The following is a 10,932-nucleotide window of genomic DNA, read 5'->3' as shown; positions in this document are numbered from 1 at the left end:
AGCAGGATCAGTCTAATCAAAACAAGGACCTAGGACACTCTTCTTGGAAGTCTCCCACCTCTGGCTCAGTGATGCCAGAGAAAATCAAGTTTACCCTAAGAGACTGATGTTAAAGAGGATGTTTTCTATTGTGTCATTGTTCTTTTTAAATACCCCTAATATCTCTTGGTGTTGTGTATTTATTTTACCATTTGTGTTTGTGACCACTGTACTACACGCAACAGTGATACAAAATGTTCCACATTATAACTTAAGTTCAGGGCGGCACAGTGGAAAGGTGGTTAGCACTGATGCCTCATAGCGAGAAGGTCCCGGGTTCGAATCCACCGGGCCTTTCTGTGTGGAGTTTGCATGTTCTCCCTGTGTCTGCGTGGGTTCTCTCCAGGTACTCCAGCTTCCTCCCACCATCCAAAGACATGCTGGTTAGGTTCATTGGTGATTCTAAATTGGCTGTAGGCATGTGAGTGAGTGTGAATGGTCGTCTGTCTCTCTGTGTTACCTGTCCAGGGTGTACCCCGCCTCTCGTCCAATGACATCTGGGATAGGCTCCAGCAGACCCCGCGACCCTTAACAGGAACGAGCAGTTACAGAAGATGAATGAATGAACTTTAGTTCAGTAACAAGCTCATGCCTCGTGTCACTCTATTTCCTGCGTTCACCTATGAAGGTTTTGTCTTAACCCTCTCCCTCCCTGTTCGTCTCAGTTCTCAACCCCCACCCTCCCTGCTCATCTCTTTTCTTTTCTTCCTCCTCCATTTTTCATTACAGGAACCATGAGTCTCACTCCCTGGGTTCCTCTACCATCTTCCATTTGCGCATTCCGCACCCTTCATTACTTCCCTTTGACCCCTTTCATCCATCCCCTCCATCCCTCCCATCCCTCCATCCATTTCCCTCACGTCCTGTCTTTAAACTTCCTTGTGAAATCAGAGGTAAAGGTGACTGTGGATACGCAAAAGGTTAAATGCGACAATGTCAGCCTCTGGGTTCTGAAACCTCTTTGGTGTTCTAGTGGAGGCTTTAACTGATCTCTAAGGAAAATAAAATATAAGCCTGCTCTTTCAAGAAGACAGTAGCTAGCATTTCAGTGAATGTTGAGAAATGAGACTTTAATGACACACCCAGTAACTGCTCCTATTACATCTCCAGGGTGAAAACAGCTGAGAGTGCCAACTTGTGTCACTCCAAGGTGAGCTTATAATGTAAACAGACCAGAGTAGCAAGCTATAGCTGCACAGTCTTGTGGAGACGCAGTGTCAGCTGTGAAAAACGCAGGTTCACAAAAGTTTTCAAATATTATTTAGCATGTTATTTTTTATTAAAAACAACGTCTTGGTCAAATAGCAAAACCTGTCCTGTTTACATTTTAACTACTAGGTTATAGGTCTCCCCTTAGGCTAAAGTGTGGCATGCATCCACACCTTGCCATTCCCAATTAACGCCCACGTTTCACCGAACAAAAACGTTATTATACTCTGCCTCGATCCCCAAATAAAATAATCCCACGGCAGCTACAACACTCCTTCAGTTTAAGATCACGTCAGTCAGTCTCTCGTCCAGCCGAGCAGGTTACACGGTGTCTCTCCTGTCCGTGTACACAGGTGACTCAGGGCTGCGGAGACATGCTCTGCGGGAACCGAGGAAACACCGGAGGATTCCCTCACCGCGTTGGCATTAAAGTTTAGTCACGTTCGGCAAAAAGGGCAGGAATTAGTTCTCTATACTGGTCCCTGAGAGGAGCTCCGATTCTCTCAGTTTGTATCCACGCCTCCCACACGACTTCCTACATTGTCTTCTTGTCTGTTTCTACGCGCTAATCTCTTAAAATTTGAAGACAGCATGACAGGAGGACCGAAGGACGGCGAAACAGAAGAGGTACGGTTGGAGTTGTGTTAGCTGACATGTCAGGTGTAGCTGACATTTATTTTCTTCATCCAGGAGCAGAGGATTCCCCCTAATTATCTGAGTTTGCCAGAGAATTTGGGATTTTCTCTCCAACCGCATATCTCTGTTCCTTTCTGGCACCTAGTTACGAACGCTTCTCCCACACACGCTCAGGGAATGTGAAGGTCCATTGAGTATACATTTGCAAGTCGGTGTGAGATTTTACCTGCCAAAGTCTTCATTAACGGAGTAACCGACTATTGTTTTTTGCGCATCAAACCCGAAGGTTTATATTTTCGTGCGTAAAAGCTGGAGAGCAAATCACCAAAAACATTAAAACCATGATTTCAGTTATTATTCATCAATGTTTTAACGCTGTGAAACAACATCGTTGTTGTGCGTATGAATGCTTTACAAAGTCGTACTTACTAGTGGTCTTTACGCACTCAGTTTTTAAAGCAATGGGCAAACTTTACTTAATGGAAACATATGCCACAAGTAAAAATACACCTAAAAAATATATATACATATATAGATGTGTGTGTGCGTGTTCAAAACATATGTTGGAGTGAGAACTATTAAGTATTCACAACGTGCGTTTTTACGCATTTCTTTAAAAAGTTGCCTGCTCTCAGGTACATGTTGATTCCCCTGTACACCAGGTCAGAATGTTGGATTTATGTCTGGGTGGTGAGGACCCCTTGCGGCTGGTTGGAAGGGTGTGGTGCTTCAATTCCTATTCATTTAAACCCATCCCTGTTTGTGGGGCAGGCTGGTAACTTGCAGCTCCAGTCTCGCTCCCTGTCAGCGCGCTGCATGCACACTGCTCCTCTTCACTCTGTTCTTTTTCTGTCTCCCCCGGACCCCGTCAGGAGTTCCTGCATTCGCCGTTCATCCGAAAACAAGGGAACATATACAAACCGAACAATAAGGACATGGACAACGACAGTCTGAACGAGAAGACGATGGAAGACGTCCATACCAAAGAGATTGACCTGGTCAACCGGGATCCCAAGCGCATAAACGACGACGTTGTCAAGGTGAGTTAAACCTTAAGCGCTATGCACTTCTAAACATCCAATTTTGGGGTGAAAGTTGTAGCTGTTGTTAGATTACTCTATTTTTTTGTGGCAACTGAGAACTTTATACCTGTTGCAGAGTTTACATAGGATTTCAGCAACTGAGTGGAGCCGGCTGACAATCACTGTAAAGTGAAATAATCTCTAGGAAACTGTGCTGAAGTCTATGAGCTGTCAGACGTGTGGCAGTGCGCATCAGAGGCGCACGCGGTTCTTCTGCGCACTGTTGCGCGCTGCTGTTTCAGCAGTGGTACCCCTCAGTGACTTTCCCCTATTAGGAAGAAGCTTTGAGAATGTATTAAGGCTCACCGAGGCGACATATTGATATTAAAAATATCTGTGCGTCTATCTGTGTGAGCAGTGGGGTTGACTATCCCGACCTCGCTCTAACAGAGGAAACATTACCAATTTCCTGTTGTTGGAACACACATTTCCCACAGTCCTTGTTGCACACGCCTTTCTCTTCGAAAAAATGGAATTCTTTCCATAAGAGAGCAGTCTGGCCCAGTAAATATTGAGTGTTTATTGTGTTTAAAGGACTTAGCAGAGGGCGAGGAGTGGTGCTTGAAAGACACCTGATGCGTTGGTATGGTAGAGTGGAGCAGCAGCTGTGTGGGCCTGCCCCCTCCCCTCATTTCCAGCTGTGCAGGTTTCACATCAGAGTGGGGTCAAGCAGCCCCTTGCATGAGACAGGAGGAGTCAGATCTTTGAAATGCCTTGTTAAATGGAAACACCCAAGTAGCTGCTCAGACTGAAGGTATCCCTCACCGCTACTTCTCCCTCCCTTCCTCCCTGCATCCCTGTACTTGCTTCAGCGAAGCAAATGTCTGTTTTTTCACTGCTGCTGTCTGCTTTAATATCACAAGCTAGTGCTAGACACTACTGGCATTGTTCGGAAATTGACCCTGGCAGATATAAACTAAACTGGATGATTATTAAAATGAGCCAGTGTCATGAGATTTCCCCCTTTGTCCAAGTGGTTAATGAAGATATACTGACAGGACATTTCACATTGTAAAGACTAAATAAATAAATAATGTTTAAGGAATACACTTATCAACAATATGCTCATAATCTAAATGTGGCAAATTCTCGAAAACGGTAAATGTAAGATTCACGTTTCATATGCAAAATGTCACAAAACAAAAACAGCACATTATGTGACTACATCAAATGTGAAATGCCGTTTCGTGTTCTGTTTCATCTGGATATCATACATTCCTCTGGAATTGATCACTGTCTGAGAAGCACAGCAGCCAATACGTGTACTTTCCCCGCATGGCATACTGCTTCACATGAAATATGCCTCACATGTGATCAGTTCACATTTGCTTTTATGTAAGAGAAAGAAGATGCCTTTAGCGTAATGGGGTTTGGAGAAGTGGTTCAGAAAGAAACTGAACCTAGGCTCCACTTTCAACGTTCCTTGCTTCAGACCTCTTTCTTTCTGCTCCCTTTCTTCTAAGTCTTCCCTATTGTGACAGTGAGTCAGACTCTCCTTCCAGTCTCAGAATAGAAGCAGTTTTACGATTGTCCCGCCCCTCTCCAATCAAGACAGCCTGCTGGTGAAATTATCTGACATCACATGCTCATACACTGTAAAACTGCAAGGAGCTGGGAAGCCTGAAACCAGTGGTTGAAAGTAACTAAGTAGATTTACAAAGTACCATTATGAGGTAATTGTACTTTTGTGCTGCTTTATATTACTACAGTCTAGAAGTTACCACAGTAAATTTTATAGTGTAAAATTATTATTTTTGTTTTAATTTGTTGCATTTCAGTCAGTCCTGACATTAAAATGCTCCTCAGATAATCATGTATTGGTAATACTAGTTCAAGCAGCATTCTGCTCACACAATGAGCACAATATTTCAGATAACACTTTGACTTGTAACGTAGTATTTTATTGCTGCATTGTTACTTGTCTGAATATTTCCTCTAGCTGCATGTGTAACTATCACAGAATGGACTAGTTCAGACTAGAACAGACTAGAATCCAAAATCTCACTGCCTTTCTTAGATCTCAGAGTAAACTCTTCTGGCTTACGTTAAGTTAAGCTTTTGTTTGAACGCTAGCTTCTAGTTTTTACAGTGCGCTGCATGCAGCCGCTCGGAGGTGCTCTGAGGTCGATGAAACAGCTCTGCCAAGTGGAAGCGTGTGTTTGGTGTGCCTCAATGAAAAGCACAAGCAGGGATTCCCTCCCAGCCACCCTCATTCTGCAATCCACCGTGACCACACATACCAGCACATTCAGCACTGACATGTTAATGTGAGCTGCCTGCGTTCAGATAAACTGTAAGTAGAGTGCACGGACGCAACAGACAACTAAGTGCGGTATCCTTGCAATCAAAAGAACACACGCTGTATGCTCTTGTAGCTTCAGCAGCTGGCCTCAATCACCCGGCCACATGAAACAGGTTCCATTACCCCCGTGCATGTGGAGTTTGCCCTGAAAAGAGAGTTGTTGGTTTTTTTTTTTTCCTCTGGAGAAGTTGTGGATCTTTATATAGCAGAGAGGAGGGGTTTGAGCCTAGCAGTGAGTGGAGAGAAAATTTTTGAGAGGTAGTTGTGAGAAGTCTGAGCAGCAGATCCAAAGTCGTTAAGGTCAAACTGGGAGGAATGAACCACTCCTCCTGGATCAAATCCTATCACTGGTCCATTCTGCGATTTTTAGCTGATGAGAACCTTGGTTGATAATTCCTGTGCTTTTTCCACGACTAAAAGATTGCAAACTTCTCCGCTGGTTGAGACACCTTGTTCTTGTTCTTACGAAACTCTGTGCTGTGGCATTTATTTCCGTGCAAATGTCATGCAAATCAAACTACTCTCTGTGGAGATATCACAAAAATAAGCAAAAGATGTTTTGCATCACACAAAAACAACAGCGATTAGATATCTGGCTCATAGTTCATCCTAAAAGTTACAATTAGGACACAATTGCTCAGTCAAAGGCAAACAAGACCTCTTTAAGTAAGGAGCTTTGGGTCACATATAGTATGTCTTTGCTGTCAGTCTTCCTAATCTGTGTCTTCCATTGAACCAAGTACTTCCCCTGACCACCAGAGCCCTCAAACCGACAAATAAGTCCATTAATGCACCACAATCTGACCTTCTCCTCCAGGGACCCCCTTTGTCTATTCAAGCATATAAGTCGGCAGCCTGAAGATAGAGCTCTGGAAATAGAACATGGCCTTATTTACTCAATAATACAGTTCCCTGGCTGACTGGTCACATGCTGACACCAAGACTCCATTGTTTCATATCAAACTTCCCACTGGAGAGTTGTGTGGATGAATGTGGATCAGATGGTGGACACAAAAGTTTAATTAATTAATGATTGATGCTTTAAAAAACTTGCTATCAACAATTATTGAACCAAACTTGTCATTCAATATTTGCTAAATCTTAAGGACCTTATTCTTACTCAAAAATGATCACTGATGATGAAAGATCATTGAGATTTCAGGGTAAAGCTATACACTAGAACAGATTGTATAAGTGATTATTAACATTAAAGATTACATTTTATTTAAATGGTATATGGCTGGATCGTAACTCAGTCCATAAGTAATTGTGCTGATTGATATGTTGCATAAATAGCAGTATCTAAAAAACTAGAACTCTGGAAAGATTTTATTTTATTTTTTTTTTTAAAAAAAAGCACCAAACAGCTTCACTTTGTCAGGTCAAAACTCTCCTCCCTCCTGCTGTGGTTGTGTTTGTGCCTCTCTGCAGAAGGCTCTCATTTAGCCTCAATCAAACTTCTGGAAACTGGCGCAGAGTCGGTCCACTTTAAAATTTGTAGCTGTGGAAAAATTAAATGGACGCCGCGCTGGTTTTTGTGGCCGCAGTCAGATTTATATTATAAGTCTGTTATGTGCGTCGCCAGTTGGTGCTGTGAGTTAAAGAATTATACTGTGACAAGCTGCTGTTTCGAGGCAAGAAAACTGACTCGGCCCGGATTAGAAGAGAGCTGGTCTAAAATAAGTTCCTCAGGATTGGAAAGACACGGCAAACACTATTACACAATAAGTAATGGCATAGCGTTAGGTCTTAAGATATGTTTTTTATGAATCATCAATGCAAGCAATAGTTTTAGATAAAAATTTATGTATGTGAATAGATTTTTTTTTTGTAAAGGCTAAAATCTCAGTCTTATCTTTAATCCTTCATGCTGTCAACTGAGTGTGTGTATTTATTATTCCATTTTTGTTGCATTATAGCATTATGTTTACAGGAATATATTTTCTAAAACACCAGAGTGTCTGGCCTGGTTATTAAAGAATAATACTGGCCACAAATGAAGAGCAGAAGTGAGATATTTGTATGGACTATGCTTATTCAGAGATTGATGGAAATATCACTACCACTCTCACATCATATCAGTTAAATAATAAGTCAAGCCTTTGACAAATTAGTTTAGCAGTACCTCTGAAACACTCTAAAACCAACAGATTGTACGTGTCAATTCGATGTGTTGTGCTATTTCTGGTGCAGGTGCAGAGAGATTGCAGAAATTACGAGGTGCTGAAAAGTGCAGTGTTGCAGTGTTCTTGCGTGTGCAGTCTTTATGCTAAGCTAAGCTAACTAACTGGCTGCAGTTCCACAATGAACGTGGTATCGGTCTTCACATCTCTAGCCAGAAAAAGGGCTTAGTGTATGTCCTAAAATGTGAAACTGATCCCTCACAATTGTCTCTGTTCAACAACGCATACCTGGCACTACTGAGTAGACTCTCAGAATCTTAAGTACAGAAATAAAAGGTCATATCAAGTTCTGTTTCAGAGATCTAAAAATGGTCAAATTATTAAATGCTTTTCCTTAATGTCAACCGGAGAATTTCTATTTCTATGGTGCCTTCCAAATGGTGGACCACTTAGGAATGAAGCACTTCACTTTTCCATTTCACAGTGAGTGTGACACTGGATATTATCTGCATGACTTATTGATATTGCAGCCATTAGCCTTCAGTAGCTCAGCTGCTCTGTTAGACAAGACACAGTCTCCAAGTAACTGTGAAATAAATATTGACTCTGTGCTCCGAAGCCTGGAAGGAGAAAGAGGAAGAGAGAGAGAGAGGGAGAGAGAGAGAGGGAGAGAGAGAGAGTCAGCACTGACTTGCCATTTTTCCCTCCGTTCCTTAAACAGCAGCTGTCAGGTCATGGAGACTTGCAAGGAGTCTCCCATTAAAGGCCTGAGAGGTTTACAATGAGGAAAAGCATGATGTCCTTGTACACCTTCAGCGGAGGTAGAGGGGTCAATGAGGTCACCTGCCAATCAAACACAAGTGGAATGTTTTTTTTTTCCCGTTGTTTGTCCAAGCAGTTACGATTCAGGAGGGTCTGTAGGCAGTAATCAGAGCCAGAGATAATGTGTGCATGTAGCAATCAGTATTTTTGGGCGGGCCAGATGTCGAACTGTGTACCAGTCGCTGCAAGGAGAGATATAAATCTCGTCGGGGATTCCACCCTCCAACTTTCCAAAACTGACATCTAAACAAGGAGTGAAGCGGATGATTTATGTGGAAATAATGAGCTGAGATATGAAGGCTGTAAAGTTTGTGTGGTGGTTTCATTTGCACCGCATCAGCACTCTTGTGAAACACTATTGGCTGCGGAGGAAGACGCTTGACGAGTCGTAATGACAAGTCTAATTTGAACGTAGTGTTTCCGCGTGTCTCTGTTACCACAGACATGGGAGGACCAAAATGGTGATTAAAATATAAGTCAATGCTATTTCATTTCCGGTCAGTTTGTGTTATGCAGACATTTTTGTTGGTGGATTGTTCACAATCAGTCAAAAACAGAAAGGAAGCTGAGTCATACTTGATGAGAGACATTCTTTTTATTGTTGGGCTAAATTTCACTGCAGCGTTTCCCCACCTGTATAGAATATTACTCGTAGTGGTGGGGGGCACGGTTTGTGGAGGATATGCATGCAGGCTCCCTAAAAGGATAATTAGCTATTCTTTCGACCATAAGGCCCCACTCGCTTCAAACAGCCATAATTCCCTTCATTAGTTTTCTGGGCCTTTAGCCACTAGTATATTTAAACTTATGATGTAACTCTAGACCAAACAGTGTGCTGGCAAACCGTTTCTCACTTCTCGCCTTCTTTCTTCTTCCTCAGGTCGACTTTGAAGATGTCATTGCAGAGCCTGCAGGAACCTACAGCTTCGACGGCGTGTGGAAAGCCAGCTTTACCACCTTCACCGTCACCAAGTACTGGTGCTACCGCTTGCTGACGGCGCTGGTTGGCATCCCCCTGGCGCTGATCTGGGGTATCTTCTTCGCCATCCTGTCCTTCCTGCACATCTGGGCCGTGGTGCCGTGCGTCAAGAGCTACCTGATCGAGATCCACTGCGTCAGCCGCGTCTACTCCATCTGCGTGCACACCTTCTGCGACCCACTGTTCGAGGCCATGGGCAAGTGCTTCAGCAGCGTCCGAATCAGCCTGACCAAGGAGGTGTAGTGTCCGAAAACAGGAGGAGGAGGAGGAGGAGGAGGATTAACGGAAAAAAAGGGGAGGGAGGATGGGAGGGCTGGAGCAACGCAGATGGAGGGAAAAGTCAGAACAAGAAAAAAAGAATAAATAGACCTCTGGAGGAGAGGTGAGACTTTTCCAGAGTAGGGTGTGGAAGTTTGGAGGTGAAGGTTTGTGGACACATGACATCAGATCCCGCCTTTTAAAACCAGCTGTTTTTTCTCTCCACTGATGGCATAGCCAACCGGGTGGGCACAGGAAATCAAAGGGTCATTGTTTGGGGTTTTGTTGTTGTTTTGTTTGTGTTCCCTAGTTTTTTTTTGTTTTGTTTTGTTTTGTTTTGTTTTTTGATTCCTCACTGTTAACTTTGTCGTGCAGGCATTCAAGCTCCATATCTTATCGTTAGACTTGTCACATCATGTCAGTTCCTTCCATTCTTACTGTTTCTGTGGAGGGCCCATCACACATTGATCCATTGATTGTGAAGAGGAGATGTCACGCTGTCATCTCCCGCGCTTGTTTGTGTTTGTTTCCCGGAGCCGCAGGGTGGGGCGAGGATGGTGGGATGTCGGGGTCGTGAAGGTCAAAACAGAGAGAGGGAGAGTAAGCACTGCCAAATTCTGTCTGACTCCGCAAAAATGAAAGAATCACAAACGTCCGTCAGCACGGTCCGACGCCTCTGCCCCACATGACCTCCAAATGACCAAAGGCAGCCTCCCAACCCTCCCCTCCCCCGTCGCCCTGCTTCCCAGCAGTCTGACACACTGAACCTGCCCTCGTTCCTGCATGCACCTGCCTCGCCTTGCCAGCAGCTCGCCGTCCGCCTCGCCCGCCTCGCCCGCCGCACCCGCCACGCTGCCTGATAGCGCAGAAACGACCTGCGCCTCAGCTCACTCACTCTCTGCGCCATCTTCTTACTTCACCTTCGCCTCACGTTACATTTTCTGCCCTGCAGCCTTTTTCGCCATCACCCCGAGAGCAACATGAGCGTGTGACAGAGAATGTTAATATTTTTGCAAAACTTGTTTTGCAGACAAATTTGGAGCTTGTACTTTTCACTGAGCTCAGTTCTTTTAAATGAACATCATCATAGTTCCACGTTGAATGCTTTTTGTTCTAAACTAGAAATATGAAGAACTTCGAGGGGCTGATTTCAAGCTGCCATTGTTTTGAAATCCTGTATGTACTGTATGGGTGAAAATGAGACTTTAAAAGCTATGGCTCATTCCAGTGCACTAATCTATGGGAAAGTATTGTTAGTGAACAGCGTTAATGAAAATAGCTCTAGCAGTTTCTTTTGTGCACGCTGACCAGTTACACCGTGCAGATCTGAGCTCACATGGAGATTTTTACACACTGTGGTACTTACACAGGTTAATGCATTGGAATCAAAACAATGTGACGTGGCATGTGTGAATGTGTTATTTGTTACCTGGACATGATTTTCATCATCCCTCTGTTTTTGTCTTCTTATGTTTTATTCTG

At 43.7% G+C, this 10,932-nt stretch overlaps 1 protein-coding gene across 1 annotated transcript; it reads left to right on the top strand.

Moving 5' to 3' along the window:
- The first annotated feature begins 1,366 nt into the window (after positions 1 to 1,366).
- Positions 1,367 to 9,456, top strand: cav1 (caveolin 1). The gene is made up of 3 exons (XM_084555238.1): positions 1,367 to 1,875; positions 2,757 to 2,924; positions 9,094 to 9,456. Exons 1-3 carry the CDS (start codon positions 1,840 to 1,842, stop codon positions 9,433 to 9,435), a joined length of 546 nt encoding a protein of 181 aa, XP_084411364.1. The 5' UTR covers positions 1,367 to 1,839; the 3' UTR covers positions 9,436 to 9,456.
- The last annotated feature ends 1,476 nt before the right edge of the window (positions 9,457 to 10,932 follow it).

Source organism: Chelon labrosus (assembly GCF_963514085.1).
Source record: "Chelon labrosus genome assembly, chromosome: 11".
NCBI lineage: Eukaryota > Metazoa > Chordata > Actinopteri > Mugiliformes > Mugilidae > Chelon > Chelon labrosus.
Note: the sequence above shows the minus strand (reverse complement) of the source record. Positions and strands in the feature narration are given on the sequence as shown.